At 53.1% G+C, this 21827-nt stretch overlaps 8 protein-coding genes across 8 annotated transcripts; 5 read left to right on the plus strand and 3 right to left on the minus strand.

Moving 5' to 3' along the window:
• Positions 1–540: 540 nt before the first annotated feature.
• B0T23DRAFT_19258 (transcription elongation complex subunit) lies at positions 541–4470 on the plus strand. The gene is made up of 5 exons (XM_062833238.1): positions 541–848; positions 948–1032; positions 1089–1210; positions 1282–2887; positions 2941–4470. Exons 1-5 carry the CDS (start codon positions 672–674, stop codon positions 4047–4049), a joined length of 3099 nt encoding a protein of 1032 aa, XP_062697163.1. The 5' UTR covers positions 541–671; the 3' UTR covers positions 4050–4470.
• A 161-nt stretch (positions 4471–4631) lies between these two features.
• Positions 4632–6320, minus strand: B0T23DRAFT_19263 (ligand-effect modulator 3 family). Its single transcript, XM_062833240.1, has 2 exons — positions 5998–6320; positions 4632–5908 (listed from the first exon to the last, which is right to left on the minus strand). The coding sequence occupies exons 1-2, from the start codon at positions 6217–6219 to the stop codon at positions 4892–4894; spliced, it is 1239 nt and encodes a 412-aa protein (XP_062697164.1). The 5' UTR covers positions 6220–6320; the 3' UTR covers positions 4632–4891.
• A 3090-nt stretch (positions 6321–9410) lies between these two features.
• Positions 9411–10635, plus strand: B0T23DRAFT_308616 (cAMP dependent protein kinase A regulatory subunit; the record flags this gene model as incomplete). The annotated part of the gene is made up of 2 exons (XM_062834480.1): positions 9411–9878; positions 9946–10635. The coding sequence occupies 2 exons, from the start codon at positions 9411–9413 to the stop codon at positions 10633–10635; spliced, it is 1158 nt and encodes a 385-aa protein (XP_062697165.1).
• A 195-nt stretch (positions 10636–10830) lies between these two features.
• On the minus strand, positions 10831–12261 carry B0T23DRAFT_450311 (Pre-mRNA-splicing factor SPF27). Its single transcript, XM_062841086.1, has 2 exons — positions 11965–12261; positions 10831–11858 (listed from the first exon to the last, which is right to left on the minus strand). Exons 1-2 carry the CDS (start codon positions 11999–12001, stop codon positions 11209–11211), a joined length of 687 nt encoding a protein of 228 aa, XP_062697166.1. The 5' UTR covers positions 12002–12261; the 3' UTR covers positions 10831–11208.
• Positions 12262–12566: 305 nt separating this feature from the next.
• On the plus strand, positions 12567–15569 carry B0T23DRAFT_370106 (Neutral/alkaline nonlysosomal ceramidase). Its single transcript, XM_062836571.1, has one exon. The coding sequence runs from the start codon at positions 12710–12712 to the stop codon at positions 15215–15217; it is 2508 nt and encodes an 835-aa protein (XP_062697167.1). The 5' UTR covers positions 12567–12709; the 3' UTR covers positions 15218–15569.
• A 355-nt stretch (positions 15570–15924) lies between these two features.
• B0T23DRAFT_424992 (uncharacterized protein) lies at positions 15925–17616 on the plus strand (the record flags this gene model as incomplete). Its single annotated transcript, XM_062839880.1, has 2 exons — positions 15925–17369; positions 17433–17616. The coding sequence occupies 2 exons, from the start codon at positions 15925–15927 to the stop codon at positions 17614–17616; spliced, it is 1629 nt and encodes a 542-aa protein (XP_062697168.1).
• A 184-nt stretch (positions 17617–17800) lies between these two features.
• B0T23DRAFT_19413 (NADH-ubiquinone oxidoreductase 24 KDA subunit precursor (Nuo-24)) lies at positions 17801–19307 on the minus strand. Its single transcript, XM_062833269.1, has 3 exons — positions 18965–19307; positions 18598–18888; positions 17801–18489 (listed from the first exon to the last, which is right to left on the minus strand). Exons 1-3 carry the CDS (start codon positions 19106–19108, stop codon positions 18133–18135), a joined length of 792 nt encoding a protein of 263 aa, XP_062697169.1. The 5' UTR covers positions 19109–19307; the 3' UTR covers positions 17801–18132.
• A 641-nt stretch (positions 19308–19948) lies between these two features.
• B0T23DRAFT_306765 (uncharacterized protein) lies at positions 19949–21751 on the plus strand (the record flags this gene model as incomplete). Its single annotated transcript, XM_062834396.1, has 2 exons — positions 19949–21565; positions 21659–21751. 2 exons carry the CDS (start codon positions 19949–19951, stop codon positions 21749–21751), a joined length of 1710 nt encoding a protein of 569 aa, XP_062697170.1.
• Between the last annotated feature and the right edge of the window lie 76 nt (positions 21752–21827).

Below are 21827 nucleotides of genomic sequence, written 5' to 3' on the forward strand. Positions count from 1 at the left end.
TGAATGGAAGAAGTTCGGCACCCCAGAGCTTCGCTTGCCAAGACATTAATCGTACCTGTACGTACGTATGTACTTAGCCCCACCCCTCCCGTCCCTCTGTTTCCATTCCACGCCCAGTCGTCCCGCCTGTCCCTCTTTTATCTGCAGTGCATCTAAAGGAAGAGGTACAAAGTTCGACCTAAAGTTAACAGAATCGCAAGTTGTTGGAAGTCCCGACGACACCATTTACGCTCGTCTGTTTCCATCCTCTACCGATATACTTTACGATTCCCATACTATAGACCTTTCACGGATACCACCATTGCCGTGGCAACCAGCAGATTATAGCTGCCTCAGGCACAGAACAGAACCTCTTAGGCATCCTAACGCGAAGGCAGTGGACAGGGGCGCCAAGAGCTGTGGCCCGTGACGTGAGCGACGCGCGACACGGGAATTTTTGTGTCTTTGGCCTGGAACCGGATCCCGGCTGGCAAGCACTGTAGAGTACTAGCAGTGCCGGCTGGAGAGGTGTGGTAGCCTTGTTCCTGTCATCTTGAAGGGTGTCTGCCGCCACCGTCAGTACCAGAGCAAGCAGCCCCTCGCAGAAAGCACGACTTCACCCAAACCCAAACCTCTGCTGATTTGATTGTTTCTGCCATCTCCAATCGCGCGCCGCTGTGCCGTCGCTCATCATGGCAGACATCAAAATCGACAGCAAGGTCTTCCAGGAGCGCGTCTCGCACTTCTATAATGCCTGGAAGGCCGACAAGCGCTCCGGAGACGCTCTCTTCGGTGGCGTCTCTTCCATCGTCATCCTGATGGGCAAGGTCGACGAGAACCCCGAGTTTCACAAGAACAATGCTATCCATGTGAGTTATGCCCTCTGGAGAGCCCGCTCGGCGTGCGCTGGCTGTACGTCTGGTGCGCCATTCCAGTCAAACGACAGCTGCTGATAGCTCTACGTAAAGTTCTGGCTGCTAGGTTACGAGTTCCCGACGACCCTCATGCTGTTTACCCTCGACACCATCTACATTCTCACCACCCAAAAGAAAGGTTCGCTCGGTATTCCCGACCCAAGAACACGGACAAACTATCTGACACGTTAATAGCCAAGTACCTCGACCAAGTGAAGGGCGGCAGATACCCTGTTGAGGTCCTCGTGCGAGGGAAGGACGCCGCCGAGAACGAGAAGCTTTTCATCAAAATCACGGATGCCATCAAGGCTGCGGGCGTAAGTTACATCCCATCTTGGGCGCACATCAACATCTCGGTGCGATTCTAACAAACTTCCGCTCGTTATAGAAGAAGGTTGGCGTCCTCACCAAGGACACCTCCAAGGGCCCCTTTATCGACGAATGGAAGAAGGTCTATGCCGATAACTGCAAGGATGTGGAGGAGGTTGACGTTGCCCAGGCTCTGTCTGCTGGCGCCTTTTCTGTCAAGGATGAGACCGAGCTTCGCGCCATGCGCACCTCGTCCAAGGCTTGCGTCGCCCTCCTGACCCCGTACTTCCTCGACGAAATGTCCAATATCCTCGACCAAGATAAAAAGATCAAGCACAGCGCGCTAGCCGATAAGGTCTTCAACAAACTGGAAGACGATAAGTTCTGGAAGACCGTCGAGCTGCCCAACCGACAGAAGCTCCCGGCTGACCTCGATCCCGAGCAGCTGGACTGGATTCTTGGACCGATCGTCCAAAGTGGTGGCAAATTTGACCTGAAGTGGCAGGCTGATTCTGACAATGATATACTCCACCCGGGAATTATCATCGCGGCTATGGGTCTCAGATACAAGTCCTATTGCTCCCAAATCGCCAGAACTTTCATGGTCGACCCCAACAAGTCCCAAGAAAGCAACTACAAGTTCCTACTTGCTGTTCACAATCTCATTCTCAAGGAGATCCGGGATGGTGCCATTGTCAAGGATGTTTACACCAAGGCCTACAACTTTGTCCGGTCCAAGAAGCCCGATCTTGAAAAGCACTTTCTCAAGAACGTCGGCTTCGGAATCGGCCTCGAGAACAAGGACCCGACTTTGATCCTCAACAACAAGAACACCCGTACCCTCAAGGATGGCATGACACTGGTTGTTACCACCGGCTTCAGTGATATCCAGAACCCCAATCCCCAGGACAAGAACAGCAAGGTCTATTCCTTGATCCTTTCCGATACGATCCGTGTCACTAGCTCCGAACCGGTGGTGTTTACTGGCGAGGCGCCTGTCGATGTTGATGCCACCTCGTTCTTCTTCAAAGATGAGGAAGAAGCACAGCCCACACCGAAGAAGGAGAAGCGGGACTCTAGGGTGGGTGCCGTTGCAACCAAGAACATCACCAGCACTCGTCTACGCTCTGAGCGTAATACAACGGTAGATGAGGACGCGGACAAGAGACGTCGCGAGCATCAGAAGGAACTTGCGCAGAAGAAACAGAAGGAAGGCTTGGCCAAATACGCTGAATCTACCGCTGATGAGAATGGCGTCGAAATCAAAAAGTTCAAGCGCTTCGAATCTTACAAGCGGGATAATCAATTCCCGCCCAAGGTTAAGGATATGGGCATCGTTATTGATCAAAAGAACGCGACCATAGTACTGCCTGTTATGGGCAGGCCGGTACCCTTCCATATCAACACCATCAAGAACGCAAGCAAGAGTGACGAGGGCGAGTGGTCATTCTTGAGAATCAACTTCCTATCTCCTGGCCAGGGTGTGGGTCGGAAGGATGAGCAGCCATTCGAAGATGCGTCTGCACATTTCGTCAGGAGCTTGACTTTCAAATCGACTGATGGCGATAGGTATGCTGACATTGCAAACCAAATCTCGAACCTCAAACGAGACGCTGTCAAGAAGGAGCAGGAGAAGAAGGATATGGAGGATGTAGTTGAGCAGGACAAGCTCGTCGAAATCAGAAGTAAGTCGCTTACCAGGAACAATTGTCATCGCAACATACTAATCAACTATCAGACCGTCGGCCCGCCGTATTGGATAATGTCTTCATCCGGCCGGCCATGGAGGGCAAGCGTGTGCCTGGTAAGGTGGAAATTCACCAGAACGGTATTCGCTACCAGTCACCTCTCAGCACAACGCAACGCGTGGATATCCTCTTTTCCAACGTTCGCCACCTCTTCTTCCAACCATGTCAGCATGAGTTGATCGTGATCATCCACATCCACCTCAAGGATCCCATTATCATTGGAAACAAGAAGAAGACGAAGGATGTCCAATTTTACAGGGAAGCTACTGACATCCAGTTCGACGAGACCGGCAACCGGAAGCGCAAGTATCGTTATGGTGATGAGGATGAGTTCGAGGCTGAACAGGAGGAACGCCGGCGCCGCGCAGAGCTGGATCGCCTGTTCAAGTCGTTCGCGGAAAAGATTGCTGAGGCGGGCCGCAACGAAGGCATTGAGGTGGACATGCCACTCCGCGACCTTGGTTTCAACGGTGTACCGTTCCGCAGTAACGTGTACATCCAGCCCACCACGGAGTGTCTCATCCAGATCACCGAACCTCCATTTATGGTCATCACCCTTGAGGACATTGAAGTCGCACATCTGGAACGTGTCCAGTTTGGACTCAAAAACTTTGATCTGGTATTTGTCTTCAAGGACTTCACGAGGCCACCATACCATATCAACACCATTCCTGTGGAGTCTTTGGAAGACGTCAAGGAGTTCCTTGACTCGTCCGACATTGCCTTCTCAGAGGGTCCTCTCAACCTTAACTGGGGTGTCATTATGAAAACGGTCACTGCCAATACCCACCAATTCTTCTTGGATGGCGGCTGGGGCTTCCTGCAGAACGACAGCGACGACGATGAAGTGGAGGAGGAGGAAGAGGAGAGCGCCTTCGAGATTGACGAGAGCGAATTGGAGGACGCTTCCGAGTCCAGCGAAGAGGATTCCGAGTACGACTCCAACGCCTCGGAGGAGGCCAGCGATGAGGCGGAAGACAGCGAGGAAGAGGAGGGCGAGGATTGGGATGAGTTGGAGAGGAAGGCCAAGAAGCGCGACAGAGAGAGCGGCTTCGACGACGAGGAGGAACGCGCGGCACCCAAGAAGCGGAGAAAGTAGACTGATTAGACTCGGTCTTCGTCCTCTTAAGCTCTTCTTTCTCGCGATATGACAAGGTTAATCGGTCGACTTTTATTTTCCTTGTGAGTTTGCATATCTTGGGGAAAGGGTTTCAAAATCGGGCCTGTGTATAAGTTTGGCTTCTCTTCAAACTTTCCTCTTTTTTCCTTTTTCCTAGGTCGGCGTGGATTTGGTTTTACGCAGTCTTTTCTTCTTCCAATGGGCAAATTTGTCTGGCGTGCAAATGGGATATATTGTTTGGTACTGTAGTTGTATGAACATAGTAGGTAGTAGTAAACTGCTTGTTTCACACAATCTGGCATAGTGAGTGGTGTCGTACTTCCATTGGAGTTGTCACACGAAATGAAGTCGAGCTTGTGGTTTTTTGAAGAATTGTGAATAGATAATGAGATTTACATCCCATGAAATGCATCTGTACTAAGTAGTAAAACGGAAAATATACCAAACCCAAGACGCCGTTCAGTTATTGATATCCCAAAAAGACTTGTGTAAACGCGTGCTGAACTTCAAAACCCCGCGAAGTTTTTGGAAACAACAACAGGCAAAGCTCACAGAGGGCGGTTCCGTGTTGGATCAGGAATCCCGCCCTCTCTCTCTCTGTCTCCTTGTCTCCTCCTCCTCACCCTTTCCGCCTCTTCCATCTCAATTCATGTTTCGACCAGCCAGCTAGCCAGCCCCCGTCCGAGCCTCATCCCGCAGGGTAAGAGTTTTCATCACATCCATCCAACCATCCATCCATCTCACGGCGTAATTAGGGTCTAGATTATGTCTTCGTTCTTTGTGTGTTTTGTCTTACTTGGTTTGAGTTCTGGTTGTTCGCTTCACGTCGATCCAGTCTGAGCGGCCGAAGGCTGATTCCACGACAGGTACGACGGGTCGCCCAGCTTGCGAGGCTTCCATATGAAGAAAGACAAGACGAAGTAGATGTCAAGAATAAGGCAGATGCCGCCGACAATGAGGAATATTATCCCTGGCCAGATGTTGCGGGCGCCCATGGCGGTGATGGTGGTGAGCACAATGGACTTGTGTCCGTTGTAAACGGTGGTGTTGAAGTTGTCGACAATCTCAATCCGGTAGTTGCCCGCCTTCATGGCGTCGTGCTCGTTCTTGCGCACCAGCTTGTAAAAGTCGGGCGAGGCAGCGAGCATCATCCAGTTCTGGAAGTCGGCCCAGTTCTTGAGGTCGGGAAGCTTGGTGTCGTTTGTGTAGCCGTTGGGCCAGGCTGCCTCCCAGTTGGGTGGGGGCACTATATCGGCCCGCGAGTACTTCGTCTCGCCGTATAGGTCCTTCAATCCCTCCCAGCTGATGTCGCCGGCCTTGTTGGACATGACGTAGTCGGTAGAGTTTTGCTCGTTGTAGGGGTTGGAGAAGGTGTCGTTGAACATGGAATTGGCCACCACGCCGCACGGGTAAATGACCTTTCCGCTTCCTCGAGGGTCGAGATCCAGGGGCTTGCAGGTCGAGCCGTCGATAACATCCTTGGATACGGCATCGCCCAGAAGTTGCTTGGCGTTGAACGAGTTAACATAGCGACGATGGTTCTGGTAGAAGTTGTCGAGATGGTAGTAGAAGCTGACGGGTGCCGGGAGTTCCTCGGGAATAGGGAATGAGATAACGCAAATGTTTCTTGGAGCCGTGACGCCGCTCCACTCGAAGGTTACGTTTTTCTCCTCAACATGCCATGTCGACATCTTCTTGGGGTCTAGGTTCGGATGGTCGGCCAGGGCTTTTGACGTGAAGTGCGACTTGATGTTATCGGGCGGAATCGGTTCCTTTGTGCCATTGCCTCTGGGCGCATTTCTGAGACAATCTGTGTAGTCGATACTGATATCTCGAACCTAAAAAGATGGATGGCATGGTGAGCGGCTGGTCGGACACTTTTTGCAGCAAGTGACAGGGGGCACAGAAAAGGACCGGGGGAAAGTACAGTGAAGGCGAGATATGTCAAGTAGGCGCCAAAGCCAAGATAGATGGCGGCGAGGACGGTGAAAATGGAGACGATAAGTTTGGGCGTGAGCACGCATTGCCAGGCGCGCATTCGTTGCTGGCGGAAAGCAGTGTTGGGTGGACGGTTCTTGGGAGCATCTGTCTCTGATGAGTTGCCGTCCTGGGAGCCATCGCGGCCGCCACGGCGACGGCGAGGTGCCATGTTATCGGATTATTCCAGCGACTATTGTCGTCGCTAAAAGGTCGGAAAGATTCGAAGACCAGAAGAAGGGCGCTTGTGATGATGCAAGTGGAAATCAAGCCGTTTTGTAAAGTTGATGGAACGGCGGCGCCAGGAACACACGCACAGGGACAGAGTCTAAAGGTGGGCAATGGAATTGTCGACGAACAGTTTGAGTCGGGCGCTACAAGGACAGGACGGACGGGCAAGTCCACTGCACTCCATCGCTGCAATGGCTCGAGACCTGAGTGGGCAGTGGAACGCGGACCCGGACCCTTCGGCCTTCTGGGGCGTTGCAACAATTCGAAATGGTCCGTGCCTTCCTCTTGGCAGGGAGGCTGTGAGTTTCCATTTCAGGGTTTGGTTGTCCGACGACGTCCGACTTCACACTCGGATATCATCATCTGAGCACTCTCACGAGATGTCTCACGTGAGCGAGAGCTTATCCAGGCCGCTCAACTGAGGGAACCGCTGAGGGCAGCACACGCACGGGCCATTCTCCGCTGCCCCGCGAATGCACGTCAACAGTCATTTAAAGAGGTGCTTCTTTAGAACACAACAACCACCTCCAGAATCGGGCACAGAGTGAGCTGCCAATCTCTATATGTGCCACCAATCTCTCGCTTTGCTTCACTTTTTTGCACACCGTTTCTGTTCTGCGACTTTAGATCAGTCTCACTATCTGGTACAAGAGTGATATATCAGCTGTGTGTCTTGTGTTTACCGTTCGGCGCCCGGGTGGTATCTCGGCCTTTTGCATATCAGTATCTTGATTGCAACATGTTCCAGGTCTCATCCGCTCCACTTGATCTGATGGGGTCGGGGACCAGTCAACCGGACACTATATACGCAACCAGCAGCGTTCATGCGCAACGAAGTGATAGTAACAATTAGTTGTTCGTGCAAGACGCGAAAGACTTCTTCCCCGTCGTGTGCGTGAAGCCTTGTGCATGTGTACAACGAAGCATTGAGACAAAACGGCTGCCGAACAGCATCGAGATCATCAATGGGGTACTGCGTAAAACTGATAGATAATGCCAAGTCTTCGGGGATGGTTGCCACCCGCAAAAAAAGAAGCTGTTTCTGGCTTCTCTAGTCGAGTTTGGCTCGCAAAACGTTACGAAATGGCTGCCGAGATCTGCAAGAGAAGCCGAAGAAGAAGGACAGCATCAGACTCACGCGTCAGACACCCGACGGGGGCGGATGGGTCAATGAGGTATTGAGGTTACAGCCAACCAGACTCTAGACCACATGTGCAACCCCGGCGACAGAACATCTGAATGGCAGGCAATGCGGGCAAGCTGGCACCAGAGAAAGAGAGCTGGCACACGCAAGACAGGCAATTGGACAGGCCACGCAGGGACACAAAAAGAAGCAAGGAAGAAGAGGGGGGGGCAGTCGCATGAAGGCTCGTGCTTGTTTTCTAGAAGGATTCGACAGATTTGAGTCTGTGATCGTGCTTGACGGAACTTGTGGAGAAGCAACAAGGAGCACAAGAGAGGTGGGTCTTGCCCCCAGCAGGGAACGGAGGAGGGCATTGCCTTCATTGTTCCAGTTGTCTCGACCCTGCTGATAGTCAATCACTGACGTGGCTTCGAAAGATGTTGGTAGAATGATGGCTGACGAACATCAACGCGTGACAAGATGAGGAGTTGAAGATTCAGCGCCGGCTGCTAAGGGAAATCCAAAGCCAATTCCATGAGGCGGTTCTGGAAGGCTTCTGTAAGCCTTCCCGTCTGTGACACGGTCCTAGGTACTTCTACTTACCTTAACGGCCAAGCTGAGGCAATGGCCGGGAAGGGAAATCGCAGAGAACCCTGCACGCCAGCACGGCAACGGTCGACCGTCCAGCACCTTCACGACCCAAAACCCAGATAACGAGCGCAAACGGCATCACCCACCCCACCTGCCCGCCAAAACCTAAAGCTTCACCTCCTCCACATCACTCCCCTCATGCCAGCTTTCCTGCTCTCTGTGTTTCCCGCGCTTCTACTCTCGCCCTTTTAACAAAGACAGTAATAACCGAAGACTCCCTTGTCGCATTTGCCGTGGTCGTGCTCAGCTCTCCAGTCCTCTGTTGTTATTGCCATTCCCCCTTCCATCATTTCCACCTCCACTCACACAGCTCCCCGCCGCCTGCTTCGTTCGGTCAACACGCCTCGCCACAGCTGCCTTGCTTCTTTCTTGCGTCGCTACAAGTCAACTCCTCTGCAAGTGAGATCGCAACCGCAACCGCAATTGCCCTCGCGACACCAGAATTCGGTCGCAACGAAGAAACCTACCCTCGTGCTGCGGTGTTTGCCGAACCGTCTTAGCCTTTATTCCTTGTCCACACTACAGCCTCTTTCTGTTCTGCTTTCCCGGGCAGCCACGTATAAAGCATCTCGGGCTACGAGCTGGTCAAAGCATCCCAGCCTTTGCTCCCTTGCCATCGCCCATTCGGCAATCCCGCTCGTCCTTCATCATCCCGCCCGCGATCCTCTGAAACCTATCCATCCATCTCCGGCGTTCGCAACCACCGCAAGACTGTTGTCCGCGAGATTGCTTGCGACCTCAACCTCTCCATACCACCTATCCTACATCTGGTGATCCCTAGGTAAGTTCCCTAATCTCTTCAGCCATGTCTCACCTTGTTTGCTCGATCAACATCGTTGTGCAATCGAACATCTTGTACCCGTGCGCTAGGTCGCATAGATTCGTAGTCCAACAGATCACATGGAGTGTGGATTACTGTCATCCCAAGACCGATCTCTTCTCTGCGTCATGCCATTCTGCCAATTTCGCAATTTCCCGTTCGGCAATTCCACTCTGATCCGATGTCAAGATCTATGCGGGTGATCATCCATGCTTGTTCTTTCGGTAATCAGGTGCTAATTTTGTAAAGTGCTTCCAGGCGCCAAAGATCTACCTTCCAACGCCCCGTGTTAAATTACAGACGCTCTGGTCCCTTGCGACCTTCCGATCTCCATCCGACTTTTGCTCGCGAATTATAAAATAAAGTTCGGAGACAAAACATTTCTGGATCCCTTTCCTCAGTTTCACTAGGTAGTGTTTGGTCCAAGCTACAAGCATCTGCATATTTGATTCCAACATTTGTCTGATATAAGGCAACAGCTCTCAATTTAGCTCGACACACCTCACAAAATCCATCTGTTGGGATCAACGTCACCACAATGTCGAGCACAGGTTTCACCAGCCCTTTTGGGAACGCAAACCCGTTTGGCAGTTCAGGCAGATCTGAATCTGGGCCAATGCATAGGCTGGTTGAGGAAGACGAGAATGATACTATTACTTCGCCTACAACTCCCCATTTCGGCGTCAAGAACAACACTGCGCCCTCTTTTTGGAACGGCTTTGGTGGCGATGCTCCGTCAGACATGCCCGTCCGGCGCCAACCTGATGACTTCCCTGCTCACTACAACTTGGGTCGCCGGACCTCCGTTTCGGCAGAATCCCTGAAACCAGTCACGGATAACTCCGACAACTGGTCACCTCCTGTTCATCCGAAGACAGCAGAGCAACTTGAGCGTTTGAAGAAAGCCATCAGCGGCAACTTTCTTTTCAACCACCTTGAGGACGACCAGAGTGCCCAAGTATTGGGTGCTTTGGTAGAGAAGCCGGTGCCTGCCAAAGGAATCAAGGTTAGTACCTGAAGCCACTGCAAATCTCTGTTTCGAGAAAGACGGTTTTTCTAACGCTTTTTGGCAGGTGATCACTCAAGGCGATGCCGGTGATTATTTCTATGTGGTAGAGAAGGGAAGATTCGAGGTTTATGTCAACAGCACCGGCGCTCTTCAACCCGGCCCAGACGGCATGGGACAGAAGGTTGGCGAGATAGCGGAGGGTGGCTCTTTTGGCGAGCTTGCCCTCATGTACAACGCACCCCGTGCTGCCACTGTCGTCTCTGCTGAGCCCCAGTGCACACTATGGGCGCTTGATCGTGTCACCTTCCGACGAATTCTCATGGAATCGACCTTTTCTCGTCGTCGGATGTACGAGAGCTTTCTGGAAGAAGTGCCCATCCTCAAGACCCTTACGCCATATGAGCGGTCCAAGATTGCGGATGCTCTCGAGAGCCAGAAGTACCCGGCTGGCCATGAGATCATTCTTGAGGGTGACCCCGGCCACTCCTTCTTCCTGTTAGAGGCTGGCGAGGCGGCAGCGTTCAAGCGAGGAAACGATTCTCCAGTTAAGAACTACAAGAAGGGCGATTTCTTCGGTGAGCTTGCGCTGCTGAATGATGCCCCTCGCGCGGCCAGCGTCATCAGCCAAACTGAGGTCAAGGTTGCCAGGCTTGGCAAGAATGCTTTTCAAAGGTTGCTTGGTCCGATTGAAAGCATCCTGCGGAGGACTAGGTACGTTGAAGCGGAAGAGGTGGATCCTTTGCAGGTGTCTTGAGGAGACCAGAGTGCAAATTGAATTGTTATAGACTAAAATGGCTTTCATCATCACTGTTGGGTAAGGTCCGTTCTTTGGCCTGGGTTTGGGGTTCAAGACTTGCACACAGAAGTAGTTAGTAGTTGTTGTCGATGTTAGCTTTATTGCTGGTTAGGAAAGGCGTCTACTAGGTTCTAGTACAACATATACTGATATCATTCATTGTCGCCCATTTGTTCCCAGAACCGCGAAACGCAGGCTGCAGACTGGTCTTCCACCTGCTCGATACCGTATGGGTCTCTATTACCGAGTTTCATTGTGCTTGTTGTGTTGTTTTGGTGTTGCCTCTCCTCTCTACCAATGTCTATCCCCCGGGGGATTCTTTGCAAATTAGGTACCTCGCAGTTCATTCCATGGTCCTTGTCGAGCTCATTCGTTGTCTATCGTGACACGCCCTCCTCTGATGCAGATTGATGCTTCACCGAGCTTTTCTTCCCCCATGTGTCTATACAGCCAAACACTTTGTACCTCGCCTGTAAACCCAGGACAAAACCAAAGCCACAAAATCTCCTCTCCATCTTGAATTGCCACCCCCTACTCCATCCCCCTCCTAACCTCCAAAACCTGCCTCCTCAACCCCTCCACAGCCGCCTCCGTCTCCAACACCCTCCCCACACCCTTCTTCCACGTATCCTCCAGTCCCAAGATCTCCGGTCCAACCTCGTCCTGCGCCTGTTTCCGCTGCAGCGTTACCAGATCAATCTCCCTCTTCGCCTCCACCAATTCCTTTTCTATAGCCTTCAGCTCCCCCTCTAGCTGCCAGTTGCCAATCAGCCACGCGTTCTTGCCGTACGCGTCCAGCAAAGCTAGGTGCGCGCGCCGCTGCGCAACGTAGGCGTGGTCCGTGTAGGCTTTTCCAAGTAAAGAAGAAAGAAGGGTGGTGGCTTCGGAGCTGTCCATTCCTGCAAGTTCAGAGGCGGAGGGGATCTCGGGGAGGGAGGAGTAGCGGGCTAGGTCGAGGGCGGAGAGTTTTGGTGGCGGGGCTTGTGTACCGTCGGGGTTGGCTTGGACGTGGGAGGCGATGCGGTCGAATTCGGATTCGAGGAGGGGGGTCATATGGGAAGAGGGCGTGAGTGGAGGGGGGAGGAGGGCGTGAAAGGGGTCGTCGGGATGGAGAGAGCGTTCGGCGGCTATGAGGGCTTCGGCGGCGGAGCGTTCGGAGGGGGTGGGTTCCGGGTCAATGTCTGTGATGGAGGAAAAGGTTAGTTGAGTTGATTGGGGGTGGGTGAGGGTGCGGTGAAGGAGCAGGAGAAGATCCAGTGGAGGGTTGTACAGTATGGTTGGACGTACATGGGAGGGATTCGTGGATTGTGGTTATTAGTGGCATTTTGGCGGTTTTGTTATGCGACTTGTCGCTATCTTTTGGGAAATGAGGGTGGTGCTGATTTTGATGCGCTGTCCTTTCGAGATTTGCCTCCTTGGTTGTAGTAGTCGGGCACAGCTGGTTTAATGAATTCCGGACGTAGTAGTTGATAGTTTTGGGTACGGCGTGAAACCCGTTGGAATGCAATTTTGGCTTGTAATGTGCGATACCGTGACCTAGAGGTATGTTTGCATTGCGATGCGATGCGATAGCGCGAAGGTGGCAGTCGCGATAACACGAAAAATCGTTCCCCACCTCGACCCGGAGTTGGGCTGAACAGCGGCAGGACCACTGTGCGCAAGACCCCCTGATCAACGGTGCTTGGCGGTGAGCTTCCCTGGCCTTGAGCGCTATTCTCGTTAATGGCACGGTGTGGTATCCGCTCTTCAGCTCCGCTAGTGGGTCCTATGACGACACAGCTGCTTTGGCGCCAAGCAACCTTGTTGGCCGGTCGCCCGGCAGGCATTGTTTACTGTTAATCATCCCGGGCTATCCAGAGGGCTGCTTGTGCCTGTCTTTGATTGTTTCCTGACTATATAAGCGTCTGTAGCATGTTCATCACTTTGGAGAAGAAAAGTCGAACGCGGAACATCGTCTGCTTTGTCTACTCTTTTTGCTGATGATATTTACATCCGAAAGTCACGGCTTTGTTATCGAGTAATCCACCGAGCGATGGCACCCCAAGTTGGTGATCTTCAGTTCGAACCTCTAGCTGTTGATCAGGAAAAGGCACAGACATTCGAAAGGGACCGGAAAGTCGATACAAGCAAAGTCCCTCTTCGAGTTCGGTTCGCCGAAAATCCAGACTCACAAAGAACTCCACGGTGTCCTACATCCAGAGCAGCATCCCTGTTCATAGGAAACATCTTGATAGTTATCTCTGTCGCTGTTGCCTTGTTCCTGGTCGCTGCGCAATTCGATAGCTTATCATGGAACTATTGGCGCTCAGATATTTCCAATCCAGGAACCAATGTGTCAACATGCGCTACGGACACCCAATACCTACTTGGTGTTGGCAAAGGTGACATTACCGGTCCAGTGGTTGAGATTAACCTCATGGGCTACGCCGATCCAAAACAACTGGGTACCGGTCTTCGTCAACGACTTTACTCGCGAGCCTTTATTGTCGGAAGTCTCGAGCGTCCTCAAGATCGATTCGTCTACCTGGTTCTCGATACGCAGTCCGGCGATACTGCGGTCCGATATGGTATCATCAAAGCCTTGAAAGAGCTAGGTCCCGAATATGCCTTCTATGGCCACCACAACATCGCCCTTACAGGCACCCATTCCCACGCCGGGCCCGGAGGGTGGTTGAACTATCTATTACCACAGATCACGAGCAAAGGTTTCGATCGCCAGGGATACCAAGCCATTGTCGACGGCGCGGTCTTATCCATTCGAAAGGCGCACGAGAGCTTACAACCAGGGTACCTCAGCGCAGGCACAACCAAAGTTTTTGGAGCGAACATCAATCGCAGCTTTTTCTCTTACCTCGCAAATCCCGAAGCCGAACGCATGAAATACTTCAAGAGCGAAGAAGAAGATGGCTCGGTGGAGAAAGACCTTACCATGCTGAAGTTCCAGCGAGCGTCGGATGGAAAGAATATCGGTGTTCTTACGTGGTTTCCTGTTCACGGAACCTCTATGCTTGGTAACAACACAGTAGTGACTGGAGACAACAAGGGAGTTGCAGCTTGGCTCTTTGAAAAGAGCGTGCGTGGAGACTCGTCAGCAGCCGAGGATTTTGTGGCCGGCTTCTCCCAGGCTAACATGGGCGACGTCAGTCCCAATGTGCTTGGGGCTTGGTGCGAGGATGAATCTGGGTCACAATGTAGCTTCAAGAACAGCACTTGCAGCAATGGCAAATCCCAGGCTTGTCACGGCAGAGGCCCGGCCTTCAAGGTTCACGATGATGGCGCCAGCTCCTGCTTCGAGATCGGAAGACGCCAATTCGAACCAGCAAAACAGTTATATGACCACCTTATCAACAATCCATCACCGGTCCGAGGCCCATGGGTTAAGGCCTTTCACACATTCCATGACATGTCCAATTTCACATTCATTCGGCCTGATGGCAAACCCGCCCGCTCCTGCCCAGCGGCATTGGGGTATTCCTTTGCTGCAGGAACGACTGATGGGCCAGGGGCATTCGACTTTACTCAGCACAACGGCAACGAGAACACGACAATGCCTATCTGGAAAGTTGTTCGGTATTTCATCAAGGCACCAGGCGAGGAACAGAAGGCTTGCCAGCATCCCAAGCCTATTCTCTTGGATGTAGGCGAGATTCTTAGGCCTTACGATTGGAGTCCCAACATTGTTGATGTACAAGCCTTCCGTGTCGGACAATTTGCCATCGTCGTCAGCCCAGGCGAAGCCACCACCATGGCTGGTCGTCGGTGGAAAGAGGCCGTGGGCCAAAGCTTCAAGAGGATTCTCGATCAAGACATGGAACAGATCTACGGCTACACTGGTGGACCTTCGAGCAATCCCATTGTCGTCTTGGGCGGACCCGCAAACACTTACACGCACTATATCACCACCGAAGAGGAGTACCAGATTCAGCGGTACGAAGGAGCGTCGACACTCTACGGACCCGATACGCTCAACGCTTACATTAACGTGACTCTATCATTCCTCCCTTACCTTTCTTCCGAGTCTACCAGCCCGCCGGTCCACGATGAAAAGTCGTTCCCGCCTGACAACACGAACCGATCATTGTCTTTCATCCCGGCGGTGGTCCGTGACGCGCCACCACTCTTCAAAGGCTTTGGAGACGTTCTGGTTGATGTTGACTCGGCGCGAGGATACCATAGGGGAGACGCGATCCGGGCGGTGTTTGTTGGTGCCAATCCCAGAAACAACCTCAGGTTAGAGGGAACGTACGCGGCAGTAGAGAAGTTGTTTGTCGACCAGATGAGCCCTCAAAAGTCTGAGTGGCGGACCGTGAGAAACGACGAGGATTGGAGCTTGATTTATAGCTGGAAGAGGAAGAACAGCGTGATGGGAACGAGTGAGGTGGAGATTACGTGGGAGACTGGGGAAGAGACCGATGAGTGGTGGGATAAGGAGCTCGGGCCGGGAGTGTATCGACTCAAGTATTATGGCGATAGCAAGAGCTTGTTTGGGGGCAAGGTCCAGGAGTTTGAGGGCGTCAGCGGGGCATTCACCTTGGTATAAGAGAACTGGCTTGGAGGATGAGAATAGCACGGTGTTTTCGGTAAAGTGGTATACATGGAGATGGCGTTTTCGGGGGACTTTTGATAAGCGTTATGGGGGATCTGGGGTTTCGATATCCGTTCATTCCAGGTTGTTTGGTGTTTAAGTTTTCAGTACACTGGTTCATATTGACTGATATTCATCATATTGCTTGGTTATATTCACATTTTAAAGTTCGACTTCTTCATCGTCTGAATTCCAGAATAGAAGCAGCCGATCATACTAGAACTTCCGGATTGGGAGACAACACGGCTCCTTCTGCCTCTACCCCGCCTTTGCTGCATGGAATGGAAGTCACGCAGAAAAACCAGAGCAGTCAGCTTGGATTGAGCCTGGGTCCCCCCTGGGTCACTGTCACTGTGTCCTCGTCCACTTGCCCGGGACTTCCAATCCCTACCATAGTCACCTTGCACTGCCCTGACCTTCTTTTGCTCTTCGAGCCACCCTGTACTCAACACATGGAGGTTCCTTTCAGAAAAAAGAATATCGAACAATCGGTTTCTGGACCCCAGTCAAGTACGGCTTATGACGTCAATGCCCCTGACCAATAAGCTGATAACCTTGCACTTACATGCTCAAACAGAAGAAGCCCAGGCTACAACTAAGTAACCCCTGATAACTGAATCAAATCCACACGCAAATCAACACTTCAGTCACAAATCGTAACCATGGAAACGCTCGAAGACATAAAGCAGCGCACGACCGACATCCTCTCGTCGATATCGACTACTTTGACTGCCAGACACCATGCCGATGATCACGGAGCTCACATGAGGGGCAGTTGGGAGAAGATCAAACTCCCCGCCCTTCCCAGATCTTCCCATTCCGTCGACATTGTCGCCGGGACGGCCTACGTCTTTGGCGGCGAGGCCGAGAATGCCCGTCAGCCCACAGACAACGACATGCACGCCATTGTCCTTCCGTCCAGTAGTGCTCCGGCGGATTACTATGCCATCAAAGCGAAGTCACCAAAGAACACGGATGCCTCGGACGAGAAGAACAAGATCTCTGAAACCAACGAGTCAAACGAGACTCCTGCTCCGCGTGTCGGTCACGCCACAGCCGTCATCGGCCACCGCATCTTCCTCTTTGGCGGACGTGGCGGCCCTGACATGACTCCCCTCGACGAAGCCGGTCGTGTCTGGGTCTTCGACACACGTACTCACTTCTGGTCCTACCTTGAACCCGTCTCCCCCGTCAGCGAAAAACCCCCCTCTGTCCCAGAGCCGCGCAGCTACCATTCGGCCGTGGCAACCGACAAGCCCCGTAACTTCAACAAGGCATCACCCACCAAAAAGAGCAACAGCCGGCCGGATACTAGTTCTTCCACCAGTCATAATGTTGCTGGTGACATTGGCGAAGGCCTCATCAAGCGCGCGAACACCATCCGTGACTGGGCCACCGGCGACGGCAACGTGGACGAAGTCGGTACCCCGCAGCGCCCCATTGTTGGAAAGATCGCCGAGCACGCCGTTGACGCCGATGTGGACGGCTACGGCACCTTCATCATCCACGGCGGTTGTCTAGCCGGTGGGAAGAGAACCTCGGACGTTTGGGCCTTCGACATCCACTCCCGCGTCTGGCAGCAACTGCCCGACGCCCCTGGTCCGGCTCGCGGGGGTGCCGCGCTGGCGCTGAGCAGAAGCAGACTGTACCGCTTTGGCGGGTTCAACGGCGAGACGCAGGAGGGCGGACAGCTGGATTATATGGAGCTCGTACTCGAAGAGTTTGACGATCGATTCAGCAAAGGAGACGCCAGCATCTCGGTTAAAGATGGATGGAAGAGTCTGTTGCAGGGTAAGGAGGACGTGGGATACAAGGAACCGGATCCTGAGCCCGTTCCTACAGTTCTCAGCAGTCAAGACCCCGAAGAGGAGCAGTGGCCGGGAGCGAGAAGTGTTGCCGGTTTCGAGGCGATCACTGTCGGTGGTGGCCGCGAGTATCTTGTTCTTATCCTTGGAGAGAAAGAGGGTAGTGGCAAGGGACATGACGCTGCAGGAAAGTTCTGGGACGATGTCTGGGTCTACCAAGTTCCCGCACAAGGCATGAGTCTGGCAAGCGTTGGGGATAAGGTGAAGTCTGTCGTTGGAAGGAAGAGCCGGGAGGGTAAATGGTAGGTTTTCGGTCCTGTCGGATGTCTCGTTGACCATGATTGCTAACGATTTGGGCGCTGCAGGACGAAGATCGATACTATCCCACATGATGCTGAAGACATTGACTCGGTTGGCGGTCCTGGCCCAAGAGGCTGGATTGCTAGTTCAGCCATGGGCGAGCTTGAGGAGAACGGTATTTTGATCTGGGGTGGTTTGAATTCTGAGAATAACAGACTGGGAGATGGCTGGATTTTGCGGTTGCTCTGATGCGATTTATGTTTCCCGCCTTGAGGATCTACCACATGAAATGATATCGATGCCCCGCAGAATTATCCGGGGCAACGAGTGTTTATGGGCTTCAAAGTTACTATATGAGGTTGTTAGAAAGCGAGATGTGATGACTTTTAAGCGTAGAAAGGAATTGGCTTACCATAGATGTTGTCTTCCGTGAGCAACACCTAAGGTTCAACTTTGATAGGATAGGATTAACTACAAGTGGAAGGAGTGGACATTATGTAACTCAGGACATCAAGGCCTTTGTAATCAGCTTGTACCTTTCGGTTAGTTCGGATCATCTTTAGCTCATCCCCAAGAAAACCATAGCAAACAAATACAGATATTGTACTGTATAACCTGAGGGAAATTAATACATCTCTGGTCTAATGCATTTGCTGTCATCACTGTCCTGTTGGTCCATGTCCTGTCTATGTGACAGTTTCTGTCAATCGTAATTCCACCTCTGCCCCATAACGGCTCACTTAACCCGATATTTAGCCCATGGATTTAAAGATCCGATCGCGTGACCTCCGGTCCGTATGGCTCGCTCGTCAAACTTGTTAGGCCGGCGGCGTTCTCACACGTCTGTCTCCCGCTCTGTGGGCCCGGCTGAGGCGCCTTGGACACATCCGTGACGCTCTCCTTGAGCGCCGACAACACCTGCTTGATGGTTTCCGGGGTCAAATCTTCAAAGTAGTCATCGTTGATCTGGACCATGGGCGCGTTGGCACACGCGCCCAGGCACTCAACCTCGATAAAAGTGAAAAGACCGTCGGGAGTGGTCTCGCCTTGCTTGATGCCAAGATGCTCCTTGATAGCCTTGACGATCACGTCGGAGCCGCAGCCGCCTAGTTGGCAGGGAGTCTGAGGAAGGGAAAAAAAAAAGGGAGTCAGCTACAGCCGAAGCTGAAGGGAAAACACATGTGCCGAAAAAGAGGTGACAGACACCCAAGTGCAAGGGGGAAAACATACGGTAGTGCAAGCCTGAACGTGGAACTTGCCAACCGGGGTGCGGTTGTACATGGTGTAAAAAGAGGCGACCTCGTAGACGCGCATGGGCGGCATCTCAAGCAGACGGGCCACCTCGTTCATGACGCTGATGCTGCAGAAACCGTGCTGGCGCTGGCCAAGATCGAGCAGGGGCATGACGGCCGCCTTCTTGTACTGCGGGGGGTAGCGCTTGATAATCTCTTCGATGACCTTTTCATTGTCTGCCGAGAACTTGAAGGGGATGCCGGGGTTGTTGTCGGGGGTGTTCCGGTGCTGGACAATGGTGAAGGCAGACTGTCAGCACGCTGAGGAGCTTCTGACGGCTTTGTAGAAGCAAAACAAAACATACCACCATGAGGGTGTCGCTGGGCCTCCGCGCCGAAATGGAGAGGCATGCGCGGGAGACGGGCGCAATTGTCGAAGGCTGGGTGGACAGTCGGGTCGCCGCCCGGACGGCCGTCCGCATGAGGAAGGGAGTTAGCTTGGTCGCCATGGCTGCTTGATACGCGGACGGTGGCGATGAGGCCCGATTGGCGACTTGCAATTACTCGTTCGAGAGGTTGGAGCTTTTCGTAGAGCTTACGTTCTCGTCGACGTCGCAGTTTAGAGGTTGCCCGCGGTCCCGCTATGTTAAACGGGTTGGATGCTCTGATGGTTTGTGATCAAATCCGGGCAGGTGATTGGCCAAGGAGCTGCTTCGATCGGGTTAACCGAGCCGGGGCAAGTGCCACAAGCGGTGCTTCGGTCTCACTCTCCTCTCAGCTCTGGACAGCCCAAGTGGCCGCCACATACATTCACACTACACTACATATTTGGCATGTTGGGCTGTTGAAGTTGGTGGTCTGTTCCCCTTGATGTCAATTGGATCCCCGCGCCCGCAAGTCTAAACATCCTAGCTGGGCGACTTACACGACGAACGGCAGGACCCGATCAGGCCTCCGTGGGTGAACCCCGCTGTGTCCCGCATTTCAGGCTGCGTCCGTTGTGCTGGAGTCTTTTGTATGGATCCATCATCTCCCCGTCTCCATCGATTCTCTCCATTCTCTCCGCTGTGAACACGGAGTCCTGAGTCAGTCCCCGAGGCCTCGGACCCCACCAGATCCATCTTCCTCATAAGAGCTCCATCTTGCCTTGACCTGTCATCCTGAACGGTCCCGCATCTGCTCCCCTGCCGGTCCAGGGCCAACCTGACATAACACGCGATACCCGACAACAGCCAGCTTCAAAGAGCTCTCTACCCGACCCCAACCCAACGCTATTGAACTTACAACTTAACACGCGACAGATCCCGAACGCTTTCCAACGCTGCGCCCACGCTGCGCCGTCGGTCACCATGGGAGCTTTCGACAATTTGTTGTTGTCACTCGACGAGGGCATCACGGATTTCTTTGCGCAATGGAACATTTATAGCACCATCATCGTCACTGCCTTCATCGGCTTCCTCACCTACCAGATCTCTACACGAAAGGACCCCGATACGCATCCCATGCTCCTTGTCCGACAGTCTCAAGGGTCCCCCGTTCGACAGCCCGGCCAGTCTCCCGTATACCGCGGCCAGTCTGCCCCCCATGGCATGCCGCTTCAGACCGGTCTGAACGTCAAGGATCCCGGTGCCTCGCGCTGGGCAAGAGGACGCGACGGTGATCTTCGCGATATCTGGAGGCAAGCTGTGGCCGGTGTCCAGGAGGACGGCCCGAACAAGGGCGCAAAGGGCAAGATCCTCAGCGTTTTCGGTACCGAACATGTTACGGAGCACTCGTTGGACGACATCACGCGCCAGATCAACCTGATTGGAGGACACATCAAGGAGCAGGGCGGCAGTCGTGTGGCCATCTACATTCCCAACTCTGTCGAGCTACTTGCGGCTCTTTTTGCATGCGCCTTCTACAACTTAACGGCCGTCATTCTTCCCTTCGAGCAGCCGGAAGAAGATGTTATCTCAATGTTGCGCCAGTCTGGTGCTGACACAGTTATCACTGCACCCGGTTCTTTCCCTTTTGACCTTGTTGCTAAACACTACCCCAACCTCCGCCAGCTGATTTGGATCGTCGATGAAGGCAGCAGACACATGGACTGGAACGAAGTCCCTGAAGGCACCGGGAGCAGCGTCAATGTTTCTACCTGGCACGAGATTATCGGCGACAGCCCAGCCGCTGCTGGCCGCGAGCTCCCCCCTCTTGAAGGTCAACAAGAGCCCAGTGATGTCATCCTCTTCTGGCAGTTCAAGTCCGGTATCCCATCCGAGATGGTTACCTTCACAGCTGGTAACTTTGCCTCCGCCATTGCTTCCCAGCTTTTTGCTATCCCGACCTCCCAGAAGATGGGGCCATCCGATCTCTTCCTCCCCGCCGACTCTCTCGCCAACAGCCACACTCTCGTCCTGACCCTCGCCGCGCTTTTCTCCAACGCCTCTGTCGCGCTAAACTCTGTCGGAACCCAAGCCTACGACCTCGCCGCCGCGACCCGTGGCATCTCCCCTACCATCCTCGTCGCCACGCCAGCCGCCCTCGTCAAGACGCACCAGGAAACCGCCAGCAACTTCTCTTCGCTCATCGCCCGCAACCTTCACTGGCTACAGACCCGCCACCTGACCCAGTACGGCGTCATGCCCACCGCCTCGTTCCTCTCGTCCTACTACGATAGCCTTCGTCCTTCCATTGGCACCAAGCCCGGCAAGCTTCGCCTGATCCTGACCGCTGAGTGTGTGGGCTCCGATACGCCTCGCTTGTCGTCGCAGATGTTGTCGGATCTTAGAGCGTACACTGGTGCGCGCATCATCTATGCGCTGTCGGCTGCCAAGGTGGCTGGCGCAGTGGCGCAGACGCTGTTTTATGATTATAGAGTGTTTGAGGATAAGTGCTCGCACTTTGGGCCGCCGTTGAGCAGCACGGAGGTGTTTTTCAAGGATATGGGAGAGTACAAGACTACTGATGGTGTCAGTAAGGGAGAGGTAAGCTTTGAACATTTGTCCCTTTGACCTTATATCAGACTTGAGATCGGAGGAAATGGAGAACGACTTGCTAACCACATGATGAAACTGCAGATATTTGTTCGGGGACCTTCCGTCTCTGGTGGCGAGGCAGCGCTGGGCGTGCCTGGCTATATGAGGGATGATAACACACTGGCATATGCTTAAAAAGACGGGGTAGAACACGTTCAATCAATGACCGATGAATGGTAGCCTGTATGCAGGAATGCTCTTATTGAATGAA

This window comes from Neurospora hispaniola (assembly GCF_033458365.1).
Source record: "Neurospora hispaniola strain FGSC 10403 chromosome Unknown B0T23scaffold_1, whole genome shotgun sequence".
In the NCBI taxonomy this organism is placed as follows: Eukaryota; Fungi; Ascomycota; class Sordariomycetes; order Sordariales; family Sordariaceae; genus Neurospora; species Neurospora hispaniola.

Coding starts and splice junctions, on each gene's coding strand:
- B0T23DRAFT_19263 (XM_062833240.1), bottom strand. CDS start 6,219: ATGGCACCTCGCCGTCGCCGTGGCGGCCGCGATGGCTCCCAGGACGGC. Junction 5,909..5,997: donor TGACATATCTCGCCTTCACT/GTACTTTCCCCC, acceptor CCATCTTTTTAG/GTTCGAGATATCAGTATCGA.
- B0T23DRAFT_450311 (XM_062841086.1), bottom strand. CDS start 12,001: ATGCCACTAATAACCACAATCCACGAATCCCTCCCAT. Junction 11,859..11,964: donor AATCCACGAATCCCTCCCAT/GTACGTCCAACC, acceptor CCTCCATCACAG/ACATTGACCCGGAACCCACC.
- B0T23DRAFT_19413 (XM_062833269.1), bottom strand. CDS start 19,108: ATGGCGACCAAGCTAACTCCCTTCCTCATGCGGACGGCCGTCCGGGCG. Junction 18,889..18,964: donor CCAGCGACACCCTCATGGTG/GTATGTTTTGTT, acceptor ACCATTGTCCAG/CACCGGAACACCCCCGACAA. Junction 18,490..18,597: donor ACGTTCAGGCTTGCACTACC/GTATGTTTTCCC, acceptor TCCCTTCCTCAG/ACTCCCTGCCAACTAGGCGG.
- B0T23DRAFT_19258 (XM_062833238.1), top strand. CDS start 672: ATGGCAGACATCAAAATCGACAGCAAGGTCTTCCAGGAGCGCGTCTCG. Junction 849..947: donor ACAAGAACAATGCTATCCAT/GTGAGTTATGCC, acceptor CTCTACGTAAAG/TTCTGGCTGCTAGGTTACGA. Junction 2,888..2,940: donor CAAGCTCGTCGAAATCAGAA/GTAAGTCGCTTA, acceptor ATCAACTATCAG/ACCGTCGGCCCGCCGTATTG.
- B0T23DRAFT_370106 (XM_062836571.1), top strand. CDS start 12,710: ATGGCACCCCAAGTTGGTGATCTTCAGTTCGAACCTCTAGCTGTTGAT.